The sequence below is a fragment of the Scardinius erythrophthalmus genome (genome assembly GCF_964197995.2).
Source record: "Scardinius erythrophthalmus genome assembly, chromosome: 1".
In the NCBI taxonomy this organism is placed as follows: domain Eukaryota; kingdom Metazoa; phylum Chordata; class Actinopteri; order Cypriniformes; family Leuciscidae; genus Scardinius; species Scardinius erythrophthalmus.
The window spans coordinates 32,672,386-32,691,343 of NC_138221.1; the positions used below are offsets into that span (position 1 = coordinate 32,672,386).

Here is an 18,958-nt window from a genome sequence, read left to right on the forward strand (position 1 = left end):
CAAGACCCCAGGACTTTTGTCGCACTAGAACCACGAATAAAAAAAAATCTAATGGATTCAAGGAGTTTTGTGGTTGGAATTAAAAAAAAAGTAATAAATCCTTCCCTCGCGGGTCAATTTGACCCCCATAGCAATGAATGGAATGCGAGGAATGCTTCAGTACACATAGAAAAACATAAAAATGCTCAAAATTAAAACAAAAATGGTACAACTTTACTAAAAAAATATTTTATAATGTCTACATCTGAATGCATACTGAGGAGAAACTGACTTTAGATCCCAGGGGAAACAGCTCATTTACTACAAATAGTGCTATAAGGCCATCTAGAGTCATGAAATATCATGTTATATTATTTTATTTTTCCAAGATTTTTTGAGCTGAATTAAAAGGGTTAGGCATGAAATTGTGAGTTATTTAGAATTTAAGTTGAAAGAATGTGAGGAATGTTCTTAAATGATTAAATTACTATTTATCTATTAACTATAGTAATTTAAAGGTAAATAAAGTTTTTTTAAAAATTGCATTAAAAAAAACGAAGAAAAAGTATAATTTTAGGGCTCGGGGCATTTTGACCCGCAAGGGAAGGATTTGTTACAAAACACGAGAGAAGGATGAGGGTTAAAATACTATATTACATAGCCTACAATTATATTCAGAGAAGAGCATTTCTATTATTTTGATTATACCAGACAATGGAAAAAACTGCTAAAACCAAACAATTCATGGAGAAAAATGTACTTTCAGAATGTAAGTGACAAAAGGAGAAAGATGCTATTTGGTTCAACAGTCATGGACAGATTCTTTACCTTTTATTTTGTTTATTTCATTTTTTTTTTTTTTTTGCAGTTTTTTAAAAAATAGTTCTTAGTTTTAAATAGTCAAATTTCTAAACTTTTCCTGAATTTGTCCTTACTGATTGTAATATAGTATTTTAAGTCAAGTAAAGTCATCTTCATTTACAGTATATTTGTAAGAACTGATTTTCCTGCTAAAACAAAATGCACCCTGCAATAAAGCCATAAAATGCACCCTGGACAGCAGACAGAGGACAAAGGACATCGCCTGTCCAAACTGTCCTTCTTCCTTATCTCTGCATCCCCCTCTCTCTCCCCCTCTCCCTCCTCTTCTCCCTCCTCAAGTCACTGAAAGTAGGCTACATTAAGAATGTCTATATATATGGTGTATCTTGTGAATATGTTGTTTTTCCTTTTCATGTTTGGTATCATTTTAAGTGTCTCAGTGCGATTGGTAAAATGGTCTTAATTTCATTGCAGTCATTGGTTTAATGAGAAAGATTGAGAACTTAGGAGAATCCTGTTTCTCCTCTCTGGGTGATACTGTATCTCTTTAAGATATCTCAAGAAACCAGGTGATACCCCCCTGGGGTAACATGGATTGGCCCAAACAACTCTAAACAACATTTGTATAACCCCTTTTGCTCTGTTCTGGTTTAGGGGTGACTCCGGATAGTCGAAGATTCGATGCTTCGATTGGAGGAGCCTGATTCGACTACCGATCTCACGGTCGAATCTTCGCAGAGGTGTTATCATGCCACTTTGGTTATATGAGGCTGCTCAATGTCTGATTTCACATAGAACTAACTTTTCTGTCAATACGTATTCAGCCTATGATAATGTTGTATATAAAAATGTGCAAAAAAAGAAGCTTTTAATAAATATTTTTTAACGTGCGTGAATAAATCCAAACACCCCGTGACAGATTTAAGTTTCACTTTCAATCCGTGACCGACAGAGGAGCGTCTTCGCGGCAAGGATTTAAATCTTTAAATGTCTGGGATAAGAAAATCTAAAGTGTGGATGGATGTACACCATCAGAAAGGATATTCTCCAAGGCTGGATTTTGCATTAGGAAAACCCTGATCGCACTTCTGCCGGCCAACGTAAACAAGTTTCACGCAAAGACTGGGTTTCACGTAATGTACTTTATCCGCGCGCACAATTTGAAAAGACTCCAACGGACACAGACAGAGTGAAAGACTGGATTTGTTCTCTCGATCAGGTAGGGTACAAGTGATTTCAAAACTTTTGAGCCGGTTCTAATTTGATTTTCGGATGCTGTGAACATTTTTAGCTAAAACGACTGCCTCTCCAGTTTAGCATTTATTGTTAAAAAGACAAAGTTGAAAATTCTGGCTACTATCGTTATTTTAATAATTTCTTTATTTTTATTTTATGTATTAATCTGTCAGGGTTATCTAATCTATCTAACTATTTGTGGCTTGTGTTTTGAATGTTCCCCTGCACTTTAGGCATTTTGCACACATTTGCTCATCTTGTGACTTGATTCTGATTTATTTCTTTTTGTATTTTTATTTATTAGAAAGGTATATTCTGTTCTAATTTAATTTAGTAAATTCATTGTTTATTTTTTCGGTGCATCTATGTTGTGCTGAAGGCTGAGCCTGCTCGCACAGGTAATTTAGCCGATTTAATTTGATTTGCATGTGAAATGTAAATCCTGTCTGCAGTGTGGCTTTTCTGGAGTTATTTACGTTATTTCTTAGTTTTTATTGATCCAAAATGTTTTTATACATTTTCTTCTATATCTTTGTGATTTTCTGTACATCGCGGCTTTGAAATGTTAAAGCCCCGCCCCCATCACATGATTCGACTATTAGTCGACTATAGGCAAGATTTGACGATTCTGATTCGACTATGAAAATCCATAGTCGGGGACACCCCTAGTCTGGTTATTTAAGGCGAGGGGACAGAGCAATCTTTGGGACTCTTTACCAGGAACCCCCATACAGTGATGTTTCAGTGTTTTCCTGTTGGAAAGTCCTGACACACTAGCCTGGGTGCCAGCCCGAACCCCGCCCACAAAATTTTTTGGACGGGAAGTTCGGTCTGGACTTGATCCGTTGAGGAGTAATAGAGCTGGTAAGTCCCGCCCCTTCCGTAAAACCCCGCTGGACCTCAAAGTTGAAAAACCGTCAATGCAAGTGAATGGGAGAAAATAATTATTTTCTGGTCCCGTTTGAATTGTGCCATGAATGTGAACGTTGTCTGTGAATTTTTTATATAACTTTTCGTGTAAAGAATGATACAATTTAGCGGGTAGAAGTTTGATACGGTTAGACTTTGTGTGAGAGCACTTTGTGGACTACAACTCTCGACGCGTTTGAAACGTCAACACCACTAGCACACGGACTAGCTCACGGACATGGGCGGATCTACAGGGGGGCAGGTGCCCCCCCACTCTAGAGCCTTGCCCCTCCCAACTTTGATGATCCAAAAACTGTACTTACAAAAACAACCCACCACTATGTCCAATACATTTACCAAAAGTGAACAATTTAATTTTTAATTTTAAATGTATTATTCGCCCCTCCCCCCTGCCCCTCAAATACTTGCGTCCCTCAAACGTGCAGAGCGGCGTTCGCTCAGTCTGGCTCACACACACAGCAAGTCTGCTGCGGTGCGGTGGTCCTGCAACCCGACTAGACTGAGCTGCCCCTGACAGAGCCTCTGAAGGTGAAGTGAGTTTCCCCAGGTGTAGTTTAAACACACGTTTAACTTAAAGTTACATTTGTAATGAATGTATTGTATGCTAAAGACGATTCAGCATCAGCAAAAACAGCGAGTCTATCACGTTGGCCAAAATCAGCGGTCAAATCGCTCCCTCGTGATTTGTAAGAGCACTCTTCCCTTTGATTAGCCTAATTTTGATTTTAAAGACAAAATCTTGTAAAGACAAGAACAGCTTAATAAAAAATATAAAATATTGAGGGGCAGCGCTAGGGCTGGGCTAAGGGGGCTTAAGCCCCGAATGTTTTTAGTAAAGCCTCGAATATTTTGTTCAATTGTCTTTCTCACAGAGCAAAGCAATTAATCAGAAAAACAAATGTGAATAAGATTACAGCGGCCGCGATTACCTAATCATGAACAGTGCATATTACATTTTTATTTATATTTTTCCCTTTGCATTGAAGGTACTTTTGACGTGCTTTTGCAGCGTTGAGCATTGTAGCCAATCACAGACATGTCTGTTGATCACATCGGCCAATCAGATGCGTTTAAATGAGTCGCTGTGCTGAAGATGTGTTTTGCGCGAGCTCACCGAGTTCACGTTCGCAAACCTGTCATTATTATTGGCAATAAACTTAAGATGCAAATAAGAGATTCACTTGATATTATTATTGATGCTGCTCTGATGCACTACATTACCCAACGCTCTGTTTGTTGTTAGGAAGACTAAAAGTTCAGCGGTCTAGCTCATCAATGTCAAAATGATTAAATAAGTTAACGAATGCCTGGTAAAATGTAAGTAGAATTCTTTATATATATATTTGACTGTTTTACAATAGAAAAGTTCAACTACCGAGACAAGCAACGTATATTTTGGGCTTCGTGTGCACATCTAAACGATCAAATATGTCAAAATGGCTGTCTTGGACATTCACTTAAACAGTTTATTATACAGTTTATGTCTTAAATGGGCGTTAATAGTTGGGAGAAAATATGATGCGTAATAATGATTAGATCTGCATTTGGTCTTAAAGGGGCAGCAGTCTAATAAACATGCTGACAATTGCTCCATTAATGTGAATCAAACAACAACTTTTATAACTTTAATCTTTGATAAACTATGCAGTGTTATTTTAAATCTGACTTTATTAGATGTATTTTTAGCCCATATTACTCCTGAACAGTAATGCCGACATTACTGAAATTAAAGCACTGGGTATATAATTTGTATATTTGTTTAATTGTATACTTTTTTTGTTTGACTATGTGTTTGTACTTTGTTTTTGGTGTCCTATGTCTTCTGAATATAAAACACAAAAGCCTGCACCCTTCTGCATAACATGCATGTTTTATTAGTTTTGTTAAAGCATTGCTTTTTCTTTTGCTATAGATATTTATTTTACATTTCAAAATATAAAGCAATATTAAATGTGTTCATAATAGTTTTTCCCCCTTTTTTTTTTATATAACAAAAATAACCGATATAGAATACTGTTAAAGTACTGGATCGATAAGGAGTATTGGTAAGAGTAGTAATACCGTTAAAACCTTAAAGATACCCATCCCTATTGGCAGCAACGAATTAAAAGTTATGGCCAATTTAACTGTGATTAAATTCAGTATATATACGTCTGCCATATGTTGCCACCCCTCAAAAATTCCTGCCCCCCTCTCGCCACCCCATAAATATTTTTCTAGATCCGCCCCTGCTCACGGATCCCGCTAAACATGGCTGTGTCTTTGGTGCACTTCACCACCTTCTTTCAGGGAGAGGACAAAATCGTTGAAGTTGGTGAAAACCACGGGTAAGTCAACTTTATGGGGTGACGTCACATAGGCGACATGTAGTCTTTCTCGTTATGTCTTTTCCACAACTGCTAGCCGAAGAATCATACCATATACTGTCAAACTCGTAACATGAAAAGTTATATAAAAAATTCACAGACAACATATGTTCACATTCATGGCACAATTCAAACGGGACCAGAAAATAATTATTTTCTCCCATTCACTTGCATTGACGATTTTTCAACTTTGAGGTCCAGCGGGGTTTTGCGGAAGGGGCGGGACTTACCAGCTCTATTATGCTCGGCTCCCAGAAGGCCGAGCCAATCAAATTGCCAGGGCGGGCTTTAATCGATGATGGACAGATGATCTGCGGTTACGTAATCACCCACGGCATCAAAGAGCGCTTGGGTTGAATTAGTTTACAACAAAGATGACTGCCGACAGATGAGAATTGAGATTTCACGAGTTCACACTTACAAATAAGTCAGATAGAATAAATGCGTATATGAGATTTCACACAAATAAGTCAGATAGAATAAATGCGTATATGACGTGCTGTCCGAGGAGAGGGCTGTGGGCTCGGTAGCCATACTCCCCCCGTATTTCTGAGAACAAGCCAAGACAAGAGTGAGGATTCAGGGTGGTGGAGTGGAGGGATGCTGAAAAACTGTCAAGGAGTGTTAGGTAAGTTGACAGAGTGAATATGCTTCCTCATGCTGATAGATAGGGGTAACGTTAGACATGGTATTGTTTGATGACAAGTTGATATTTGATTGATTATTTGTACGTGCTCCTCCCGAACTTTGTTTATGAAACATCATGTGTAGATTCCGCCATCGCGTCTGTTATAGAAGATATCCACAGCGCATTCATTTTAAAAGAGGAACAGAGAGCCGCAACATTTTGTTGGCTGAAAATATGAATGAAGAACATGCGTCATTTACTCCGTTGCTCTGATTGGTTGTAGGTCTATCCAATTGAGTGCAGAGTTGTTGTTTTTTCCTGGTTCGGTTGAGACACGCCCCATAATAAAAGCCCTATGGAGCGGTATCAGACTCACATTCTGACTAGAATATGGGTGCTTCTCAATATCCCTCCTCGTCTCCTCGCTCCTCCGTCCTCCATCCTATGACCCGGAAACCGATCGAGCTCAGCCATCTTGAAGGACATCTCAATTCTCTAAATGCATTGCAAGGAGTCGAGGATCGAGGAGTGAGGAGGCTTCCTGAGGAGTCATAAGCGAGGATACACAGGTGTATCCTATGAGGAAGAGTTTTATGGACTTCAACGTGACGCACGTATAAATTCTCCTCCCCCTTCACATCAGTCACAATCATTTTAATTTATACTTTACCTTTGCAGTTTATATAAACCACACATCTCACATCATATCTAGCTTTATTATTATTTATTATGAATTTCTTAAATAAACAAACTTCAACAACATAAGGGCAGATCCTCTGAGCGCTGCTGATGACGCGATGAAGTGACGCTCACGTGATCAAGTATTCCAATGCATAAAAAAAAGTTACATTCGATTCCTCCATCCTCATTTTCTTTCCTTGCAGTCTTCCCTCGCATCCTACAGGGGGTGGAGCTGAGACGCGAGGAAAGGAAGCGAGGAAAGGAAACGAGGATGCACGAATAAGAAATGAGAAGCACCCTATGAGTATGACGAAGTCAGGCTACTGACACACCACAGTGTGTCTCTGTCAGGAAAACATTACTTACTTTTAGAGTCATCTTTGAGTTAATGATGTCATGTATTTTTCTGAATTGGCTTTTAATCATTTACCTCTGTAATTGGCATGATACATTTTTACCTGACAAATAAATATTACATCTTGATTTATTCTGAAGTTTTCTAAAATCATTATTTTAGTAGACTATGAGGAGGCTGGTGCTACCGCAGCTCTGTGTCCAGGATATGTCAAACTAAAGGCGCATATGAATGGAGCAGAAGGCACGTCATCGGAAGACCTTTTGATTTCTGTCTATCACTGACTTGGCAAGTTGTACGGAAGTGGCTAAATAAACTACACTTTTTTGTATGCGTGAGCAGTAGGCAACCGACTTAAGAGGTAAAAGCAAACCCTGCACCCTCTGATCAAGATCAGACTGGCGAGGCTGTGTCCGAGAGATCCACGTAAACCCGGGGCGTGTGACTCTGTGCGGCATCGGGTCCCTTAGTGAATTAATAACTGAAAGTATGGGATACTCAGAATCAAAGATCTAAATTAATTCATAATCAATATTTATGACTATTTTCTAATCAGAAACACGATCTAAATTTGATTATCATTTGAAATTGGAGTCAGATTAACTATAGAGCTAAAATAATATTAAAACTAAATTCCAATAAATTAAGTGAACTTCACTGTGCTGAAAAGACATACACGCATTAAACCTTCGCCAGGCCGTTGGATTCCGTCGTTGGGCCAATGGATGGTCCTTGCACTTTTAACAATGTAGATTGTTCCAAAGAGGTTTTACATTGATAATAGGACATTAAAGTAACCGCCATTGTTTTGGCTTTATAGCAGCTCTAGAATAAAGTTATTGTCCAGCTAAAGTTAGTTTTGATTGATTCACTTCCGTCGCAACGGTCATTAGTTATTAACTTAGGGGCCACTAACACGACACCGTTTTTACCCACAGATGTGTGCATTGAATTGTGTTGTGAATCCAAAACTTTCACTTGCTGTATTAAAAATCAACATAGTAAATTAGAAATGTTTTTCCAAATTACACCCCAATAAATACATAATATTTTTTTTCTCAAAAATAAATAAATAACCTCACGAATATCAATGATTTCTGTCTATGAGAGTTAAATCAACAATCAAAAGCATGTACGTTCAGGTACCTCAGCTGTGAGATGTAGGACAGACACTGAAGGAAACTCTTCATTTCACTCTCTTCCTCTGAACATCTTCTCATCTCTACTGGTTTCTTCTCTGTCTGGAGTTTCAGCACTTCCAGGAGGACGGAGGTCTTTCTCTGTGAGAGATCTATGATCCAGACATCAGGTAACTGGAAAACTGACTGTAATGCTGGAAGGAAACTCCTGCCTGTTTGAGTCTCATATTTCTTCACATGTGAGCAAAGATCCAGCAGGAAATCACACTGATAAACAGGATCACCCCACTCTTGATCAAAAGGGAAGGTTTTGTAACTGCACACAGACGACAGCAGAGTAGAGAATCTTGTTCCTGTAACTGTGACATTTTCTACAGCAGCAACACTGAGATTCAGCAGAAATTTCACTACAGACTTCATCATTTCTTTATTATCATAGAACCTGATAAAATACAGAGAAATAAAAATCCCGTTAATTTATGACAACATACAGCATTTATAAATCAACTATATAGTGCACAAAAACAAGTATTCTGATAAGTAAAAACATAAAAGCAACAATCATATAAGAGGACAGAATCTAGTGACATTTATTACACTTTTTTCCAAGGTCCATCCATATACAGTCTAACGTTAGTTGAGGTTTATTGAACGAGTCAGTTTAATTTTCCTGAATATTTTCCAGTTTCTCTGTGACCCTTAGAATTACACAATTTTACACATGTCTGCATCCAAAGGTAAATACAAAACAATTCATTTTTTTAATGATCCATTTAATACACAAAGACCTACTCCAGCTTTTTTAAACATGTTGAGCGAAAGGCTGTACAATATCTTACCTTAGCTGTGAGATGTAGGACAGACACTGAAGGAAACTCTTCATTTCACTCTCTTCCTCTGAACATCCTCTCAGCTCTACTGGTTTCTTCTCTGTCTGGAGTTTCAGCACTTCCAGGAGGACGGAGGTCTTTCTCTGTGAGAGATCTATGATCCAGACATCAGGTGACTGGAAAACTGACTGTAATGCTGGAAGGAAACTCCTGCCTGTTTGAGTCTCATAGTTCTTCACATGTGAACAAAGATCCAGCAGAAAATCACTCCATTTAATTCTGTCAGTCCATTGATGAGGAAAAGATCTGTAGGTGCAGACTGATGGTAACAGTTGTTTCAGCTTCTGCTCTCCTGTCTGTGTCTCAGTCTCTGCTGCTTTAGTGAAGAGTCTCAGAAGAAATCTGATTTGAACACTTTTATTCAGATTAGAGAATCTGTAACAAAACGGAAGTGAGAATTGTTAATAAATAGAGATATCACTGAACTTATTGTAGCTATCAACAACAACATTTATTTATAAAGCACATTTAAACACAATATAGATTGATCCAAAGTGCTGTACATAGTACAAAGCAGGTCTACACTATGAAAAACAACAACAACAACAACAATTACAGGTTTCCAAAAGCTATAGAATAAAAATGCGTTTTAAGAGTAGATTTAAAAATGTCCAAAGAGAGACCATTCCAAAGCTTGGGCCCAGCCACAGAAAAGGCCCGATCACCCTTTGATTTGTAGGGACATCCAGACACATTTAAGAGCAAGTGATTGGAAGATCTACAGTAAGTGCCCTAGCAGGACAATATGGCACAATAAGATCACTAATGTACCGTGGTGCACGCCAGACAACACCTTATATACAAACATAAGGATCTTTAAATCAACTCTGAATTTAATGGGAAGCCAGTGAAGGGATGCTAAAACAGGGGAAATATGATCCCTCTTTTTAGACTCAGTCAAAAGTCTTGCGGACGCATTCTTTTTTTCTTTTTTTTTTTATAGATTGGACAAACAAACAGAAAGAAGAAAGGTTTTTAACATACATGACACAAATTTTTTTTTTTTTTTTTTTTTTTTTTAAGTACATACACTATATTACATTCAAATCACATTTATAATCAGTGCATTTAACTGTTGTCCTACCATAACCTTTCACCATGTTTTAGTAAGATTTAGTAAGATTTTCCACAGACTGATAACGGGCTTGTACTGGCTGCAGACTGCTGAGCTGGGATACAGACTGGTAACGGGCTTGTGCTGACTGCAGACTGCTGGGCCGGGACACAGGCTGGTAACTGGATTGTGCTGACTGCAGACTGTTGGGCCGGGACACAGGCTGGTAACTGGATTGTGCTGACTGCGGACTGCTGGGCTGGTCCACAGACTGGTAACGGGCTTGTACTGGCTACAGGCCGCTGATCTAGGACTCAGACTGAGAGCTGGTTTGTGCTGACTGCAGGCCACTGGGCTGGTCCACAGGCTGGTAACGAGCTTGTGCTGACGGCAGACTGCTGGACTGGTCCACAGACTGGTAACGGGCTTGTGCTGACTGCAGGCCGCTGGGCCGGGACACAGACTGGTAACGGGATTGTGCTGACTGCGGACGCATTGTGCTGATTGCGGACGCATTCTGAACAACTTGCAATCGAGATAGTGAAGATTGAGGGAGACCAGAATAAAGAGAGTTGCAATAATCATAGATTCATCTATGACCTGACTAAATAATACAAATTAAAATAATGTGTTGTTTGTTTCCTGTTTTCAGCTCCCATTGTTGTTAAACACTTGAGACAGAGCATCAAATTAGTCATTAAATACTGACACAGTAATTAACACTTTATAATTAATACTTTTTTCCCTAATATATTTTTAAGATGGTAAATATAAGTATTTACGATCTTACTTTTTTACTTAATTCATAAAGTGTTTAATTATGGAACAACATTATGTGCCCTGAAATGATCAACTTACATTCAAGACTAATTATCTAAGCTCAGCAAAACAATGGACTATTCAATTATTGTCACAGTTTGCAGGTTTGCCTATTCTTTCTGACTGTGAGTGTGTGTTTGTGTGTGTGTCTGTGTGTGTGTATTGCCTAGCTACCAACTGCGCTGACGAGATAATCAGATCGTTACCGTGTCCTACATGTAGTCTTGTGTTTGCCGTGTTCATTGTCAGATGGTTCTGGTGTTCACGACTTGTCACCTTGTGTTTGATTCCTGCACGAGTTTGGATTCTCTCCGCTCTGATCGTTCTGGGATTCTTCTCTGCGTTGATCAGCGGGTTCCAGCCCATTGCTGTCTCCTCACTGCCAAAACCCGATACCATTCCTGCATCACTGCATCTGACCATCCTGCCTTGCTTATTTTTCCCTGTTTACCCAATAAACTATTTAATGTATTTATCGTCTCGATTACCAATGTAACCCTCGTTCCCTGAAGGAGGGAACAAAGACTTAGTCGATCGTACCGACTGATGGGATCACGCCAGGGAGCTAGTTGTCTTCGATATAGTATACAAATCAAGCCAAATGAGCTTTGGCAGGTGCGCAATCCACGCCCCACCCTGCAGCGCAGGTATAACAGGGAAGTGGATGCCCCCACCATTCATTTTTTTCGATGAGGAGCCGAGCGGAACCCGGTCAGCGGTGGTCCGGTAATAGTGAAAAGGGGATACATAGCAAGCCGACATGAGCATGCTTGACTCAAGGATGCCCTCTATTTGAAGAGAGCACCTGAGAAGCTACTGGCTCAACACATAAGCTATAAAACATAGCAAACGTATTAGGTGTCACCCAACCCGCAGCTCTACAAACATCTGCCAGCGACACTCCGAGTGGAGTGGGCATGCAACCCTGGGGGACAAGGTACCACCTTGGGTATCGTATGCCAAGATGATGTCATCCACTATCCAGTGGGCCAGCCTTTGCTTAGAGACTGCCTTCCCTTTCTGCAGACCTCCGAAACAGATGAAGAGCTGATCTGAGGTTCTAAAGCTTTGCATTCTGTCCAGATAAGTCCATAAGGCGAGGACTGGACAGAGAAAAGCTAGGGTTAAGTCTGCCTCCTTCAGGGGCAGCGCTTGCAAGTTCACCACTTGATCTCGAAAGGGAGTAGTGGGAACTTTCAGCATATATCCGGGCTGAGGTCTCAGTGTCACCTGAGAGTCAGCCAGCCCGAATTCCAGGCACGATTCGTCTACCGAGAAAGCGTGCAGGTCCCCTACCCTCTTGATAGAAGCCAGAAGAGAACTGTCTTGAGAGAATTTTTAACTCCACTGTCCGCAGGGGCTCAAAGGGAGGTCTCTGAAGTGCTGTTAACACCAGAGATAGGTCCCAAGAGGGTATGGAAGAGATGCGAAGAGAGTTCAACCTCTTTGTTCCTTTAAGGAACCTGACGATCAGATCGTGCTTCCCCAGGAATTTCTCACCAACTGCATCGTGATGTGCGGCAATAGAGGCAACATACACTTTGAGGGAGGAGGGAGACAGCCCTCGCTCCAACCCCTCTTGCAAGAAAGAAAGCACCGATCCGACCGAACAAACTCAGGGGTTTTCTCCGTGAGAAGAACACCAATCGATGAACAGGTTCCACCTCGATGCATAAGCCAGTCTCGTGGAGGGGGCTATAGCAGAGGTGATAGTGTCTACGACAGCTTGTGGTAGACCCCTCAGAACCTCCACTTCCCATCCAGGGACCAGACCTGGAGTCTCCACAGGTCTGGACGTGGGTGCCAAATGGTGCCCTGCCCCTGAGAGAGAAGGTCCTCCCTCAGGGGGATGGGCCAGGGAGGGGCTGAAGAGAGGAGTATGAGTTCGGAGAACCAGGTCCGGTTGGGCCAATAAGGGGCAACTAGCAAGACCTGCTCCTCTTACTCCTTGACTCTGCACAGTAACTGTGGAATTAGGCTCACCGGGGGAAACACATACTTGCGTAGACCCGTCGGCCAGCTGTGTGCCAGTGCATCCACACCGAGAGAGTCCTTGGTTAGTGAATAAAACAACTGGCAGTGGGTCGTTTCTGGACAAACAGGTCTACCTGTGCGGCCCCGAAACAACCCTAGATCAGCTGAACCGACTGGGGGTGGAGTCGCCATTCCGTAGGCTTTATTTGCTGTCGTGAGAGCCTGTTGGCGACATGATTGAGCAGACCTGGAATATGAATGGCACGAAGCGACCTCAGATGCTTCTGACTCTACCAAAGGATGAGACAGGCGAGTTGTGTCAGATGACGTGAACGTGCACCACCTTGCTTGTTGATGTACGACACGGTCATGGTATTGTCCGATCTGACCAGTACATGCTTGCCGAGCAACGGCGTTTTGAGGCGTCTCAAAGCAAGTAGTACCGCTAACAACTAGAGGCAATTGATATGCCAATGTAGCTGAGGATCTGTCCAGCGTCCTGCTACTGCATACCCGTTGTGCGTGGCCCCCCAACCTGTCTTGGAGGCATCTGTGAACACCACCGCATGCCTGGACGCTTGTATCTTGGACACACTGGACCGGAGAAACTGGTCTGACCAAGGTTGGAAGGTTTTCCGGCAAGTTTGAGAAATTGGCCCTCTTTCCACGCCCTCCATGGGACCCAGGCAAGAAGCCAATGCTGAAGTGGTCTCATATGTAACAACCCCAGTGGCATGACTACCACTGTGGAAGCCATATGCCCCAGGAACCTCTGAAAGTATTTCAGTGGAACCACCCTCCTGCTCTTGAACATATCCAAGCAGTTCAGCATCGACTGGGCACGATCCTCCATTAGACGTGCCGTCTGTTTGACCGAGTCCAACTCCATACCGAGAAAAGTGATGCTCTGCCCGGGGGTGAGCTTGCTCTTTTCCCAGTTGACCTGACGACCCAATAGACTGATATGCTGGAGCAGGAAGTCTCTGTGTTCGCACAACTTTTCCCGCAACTGAGCCAGTATCAGACAATCGTCGAGGTAGTTGAGGACACAAACACCCTGTTCTCTCAAGGGAGAAATGGCCGCCTCCGCGAGCTTCGTAAAGACGCAGTGGCAAAGGGTAGGACTTTGTACTCAGGAACGGCCTGTGTCGCGGCAAGATGGAGACGTGAAAGTACGCGTCCTTCAGGTCTACCGCTGTGGACATTGCCATACCGATCGCGCAGGTTGCCACACTTGTGCTCCGAAGAGCCAAGTCGGTTGCCTTACAGAGCTCACCCATGAGCTGACAGTCTGGCCTACCCTTTTGTACGTCCTGGAGTGTTTTAGCCTGAAAAAGCTGCAACAAGGCCAAGGCGTGCATAGAGGCGGTGGCTTGCCCACAGGCTCCATAAGCCGCGTCTGACAAAGCAGACAACGACTCCAGAGCCTGTGAGGGGAAACACGGTTCTCCAGAGCCGGATGTAGCGGCCGCCGGACACAGGTGTGCCAGAACAGACCGCTCCACCGGAGGGATCGCCGTATAACCACTCGTCGCGCCGCACTCAAGGGTAGCGAGGGGGGAGGAGCCATCCTGGTCACTTAAGGCAGAAAAGGGTGCCTTCCATGACCTGGTTAGCTCCCCATGCATTTTGGGAAAGAAAGGTACTGGTACAGAAAGGTACCTGTACAAAGGTACAGAGCCCGACCCGCTCCAAGAAACCAATCATCCAGCCGAGACTGAGCGGGCCCGGGCGGAGGATTCCACTCGAGCCCGACAGCCTTGGCGGCCCGTTTCAGCATAGCTGACGACTGTGGATCTGACTCAGGCCATGCTGTACAACCCAGGGGGGACAGCACGGGAGAATCGTCCCCGACAGTATACAGCTCGCCCTCAAATGTAGTGGTCGGCATCCTATCCCCCTGGTGAGTTTCCAATGGAACGTCTAATTCACCCATTACAGATGAATCAGTGCGCTCAACACTAGAATCCAAAGGTATCGATGTGAAGGAGTTGTGATGAGTCCACAGGGAATAATCTCCGGGCGGAGCCTCAAACACAACTCTGCGATCACCTGACTCACACCACCCGCGAGGGAGTGGCGCAAAATCAGGGACTCTACATTTGTGAGCGAATGAGAGTCTAGATCTCAACACCGAGATATTTTTCACACAGAAAACATGCACCATCCACAAAAGCTGCCTCAGCGTGTTGTACGCCCAAACACGCGACATAGAAATTGTGACCATCACAGAGGGCTAGGGAACGACCACATCCAGCAGCGCACAGGTGGAAAGACATCCTTCGACCGGAGAAGAAAGATGAAAAACTCACCCATGTTTACTTCCTTGAAATAATGCCCTTCACCAGTGCTGGAGCACACAGGGATGTCCGCGGCGACACTGACGGGGAAGCACTCACTTTCCTCGCCCTTAAACCGACCGTCAGCCAACAAACACAAAGGTTGCTGTGAGAACAGCAGTTAAGAAATTCAGAAGCTCGTGATCACCGCTGCCACACGCTGTAACGTCAGCACTGGGAGAGCCTCAAACATAAGTGCCGACACACACAGGCTTGTTATTAAAGTACACTTCCAGAGATATCGACATAACCGATCGCTCCATAGCGAAAAGAATGAATGGTGGGGGCATCCACTTCCCTGTTATACCCGCGCTGCAGGGCGGGGCGTGGATTGCGCACCTGCTAAAGCTCATTTAGCTTGATTTGTATACTATATCGAAGACATCAGGCTCCCTGGCGTGATCCCATCAGTCGGTACGATCAACAGTCGTTGAGAATAGTTCGAAAGTTACCCGACTGAAAGGGAACTAACTTTAGGTCCCAGGGGAAACAGCTCATTTGCTACAAATAGTGCTTTAAGGCCATCTAGAGTCATGAAATATCATGTTACATTATTTTATTTTTCCACACGAGATCGGCAAAGACACCCAATGTAAGATTTTTTGAGCTGAATTAAAAGGGTTAGGCATGAAATTGAGAGTTATTTTTAATTTAAGTTGAAAGAATGTGAGGAATGTGCTTAAATTACTAAATTACTATTTATTAACTATAGTCATTTAAAGGTAAGTAAAACATAAATAAATAAATAAATAAAAAATCTCCCCAAAAATTTGCATTAAAAAATATTATAAAAATTAAATAAAATAAGCTTTCTGGAAAATTCTACTATTTCTTTAAACTTCTGTGCTTGAGCACGAGTAACCACACAAGAGGGAAACACAGACGGAAACTTTTCAGCTAAATCATCATCTTGGGAAGTATTAGGTATGCAAGTCACAATAGGTGTAGGGAAAACTATGCCACCTGCAAGATCATTCCCAAGAATCAAGTCAACACCCTCTACAGGTAACTGTTCACGCACAGCCAAGTTGACTACCCCACTAACAATATCAGATTTCAAGTATGCAATATGAAGTGGCACATTCACACAACGCATCTCAATTCCACGTACCAATACTTCCTGACCAGTAAAAGTAGTGTCAGAAAACGGCAAGACTCCCGCAGATATAAACGATTGAGCTGCCCCCGTATCACACAGAATGGTTACAGGCTTAAATTCTGAATTGAGACTGTACGAGACTGTACCCCTAAACAAAAAAGGCTGATACATCTCTTTATCTGTGTTAGAGTGTACGGAATCAACAAGTGCAACATTTTTAGTCTTAGAAGCACCACTATTCTGCTTCCATGCTCTACAATCCGCAATCAGATGATTTGAATCGAGGCAAAAGAAAAACTCGCTTGTCAGCAGCCCCATTTGATTTACGAGTCATTTAATTTTTAAACGAACGTGCAACACGCTGCACCGAATTTTCCACCTGCATTTTGACAGTCGCACCCAAAGAAAAGACATTCTTGTGTCAACACAAATTTGTCTGCCAAAACTGCAGCATCAGCAAGAGAAGTGACCTTCTGTTCGTTTAAATACACAACAATGTTAGCCAGAATGAGATTCTTATAAGATTCTTTACCTTTTATTTTGTTAAACTAGATTTTTTTATTGCAGTTTTTAAAAAAATAGTTCTTGGTTTTAAATAGTCAAATTTCTAAACTTTTCCTGAATTTGTCTGAATTTGTCCTTACTGATTGTAATATAGTATTTTAAGTCAAGTCAAGTCATCTTCATTTATACAGTATAGCGCTTTTAACAATGTAAATCAATTACATTGATAATAGGAAATTAAAGTAACAGACTGTTTTGGCTTTATAGCAGCTCTAGAATAAAGTTATTGTCCAGCTAAAGTTAGTTTTGATTGATTCACTTCCGTCGCAACGATCATTAGTTTATTAACTTAGGGGCCACTAACACGACACCATTTTTCCATATAGATGTGTGCATTGAATTGTGTTGTGAATCCAAAACTTTCACTTGCTGTATTAAAAATCAACATAGTAAATTAGCAATGTTTTTCCAAATTGCACCCCAATAAATACATAAAATATTTTTTTTCTCATCAATGCCTTCCTAAAACATGTTTAATGATAAAAAATAAATAAATAACATCATGAATATCAATGTCTGGGTCTCTGAGAGTTAAATCAACAATCAAAAGCATGTAAATTCAGGTACCTCAGCTGTGAGATGTAGGACAGACACTGAAGGAAACTCTTCATTTCACTCTCTTCCTCTGAACATCCTCTCAGCTCTACTGGTTTCTTCTCTGTCTGGAGTTTCAGCACTTCCAGGAGGACGGAGGTCTTACTCTGTGAGAGATCTATGATCCAGACATCAGGTGACTGGAAAACTGACTGTAATGCTGGAAGGAAACTCCTGCCTGTTTGAGTCTCATAGTTCTTCACATGTGAGTAAAGATCCAGCAGGAAATCACACAGTTCTGGGTTGTTATTGTGTCTCACGTCAAAAAAGGAGCAATTGCACAGAGATGCTTTATGGAAGAATTCTCGAAAGAATGTGATTTGCTTCAGTGTTTTTTTCCAAATCTTTAATCTGCAACACAGAAATCATATATATCAATAATAATAATAATAATAATAATAATTTTAAATTATAACAAGCAAATTAATAAAGAATTACTATGGCAATAATTATATTGTACTGTAATAATAGACATTTAATAATAATAATAATAATAATACAATTTAAATGTACAGAACATCAGTAAAATTATAATACTAATATTTATGTCTTAATTTTTTTGCTTTCAAATTTTAAACTTTTATTTTGGTGAAGACCTTATAGGCTCTTGTCTGTAGGCTATATAGTTTTCCTCCCATAGAGCATATTATAGAAAAAGCTTAACGTCAATGCAGTAAGACGGTGATATTTAAACTCAGTAGCCAATACACCTTATTGAACATGAAACGCGCTATTGCACGTTAAGCGTTTTATAATGGTTTTCTATGGGTGTTGTTCATAATCTGATGTAATCTGTTTGCCTCTATAAAGTATGCTTTATTAATAAGGTAGGCCTATATTGTGTACTAAATTTGGTGCTTCAATATCACTCTCATTAAGCGTCTTAAATGGGGAAGAACGCTTGATTACGCTGCCGTTGTCTGTTTTAGCAGAATACTGCCATCTAGTGGTAGCAGGTTTTCTCAGATATCTGTGTGTGGATCGTGCAAGGCGAAACCTGCGAAATGAAAGTCTCAAAATCCAAATGAATCAAATAGGATAGACTCAGAAACGAGTCAATGAATGCACGCGTCACCTCATCCACAAATACACATCTTACTTGTTGCATGCACAAATTCTGTTCTACATTAATACAAAATCGAGGTTTTGTATTAACAACTATGTCTCTATTTGTACAAAATGCAGCACATTCATGTGATTTTGGATTTTGCACACACAAGTTGTATTGTATTAGTTTAAATGTAGTGACACACATTTGTGAATTTGTCAAATAGATGGGTAGTTGTGTACACATTAATAATTAGCACCAGGCCTATTCATTTGTAGTTGTTCGTGTGTGGGTTGTGAAATGCTTAAAAACCGAGAAAAGAAAGTCTCAAAAAAATCCAAATGAATCAAATGAGATCGACTCAGAAAAGACGTCAATGAATGCACGCGTGTCACCTGATCCACACATGCACATCTACTTTGTTGCATGCGCAAATTATGA

The 18,958-nt window shown here is 41.2% G+C and overlaps 1 protein-coding gene across 1 annotated transcript in view; it reads right to left on the reverse strand.

Annotated features, from left to right (window-relative positions):
• Positions 1-18,958, reverse strand: part of LOC308690946 (uncharacterized protein) — a 118,490-nt gene that overhangs the window by 46,457 nt on the left and 53,075 nt on the right. The window contains exons 5-7 of the mRNA XM_081365746.1: positions 17,443-17,820; positions 8,976-9,401; positions 8,144-8,578 (exon numbers count right to left, since the gene is read on the reverse strand). Of these exons, the coding sequence (XP_081221872.1) occupies positions 8,144-8,578; positions 8,976-9,401; positions 17,443-17,820 (1,239 nt within the window). The remainder of the gene's footprint in view (positions 1-8,143; positions 8,579-8,975; positions 9,402-17,442; positions 17,821-18,958) is intronic.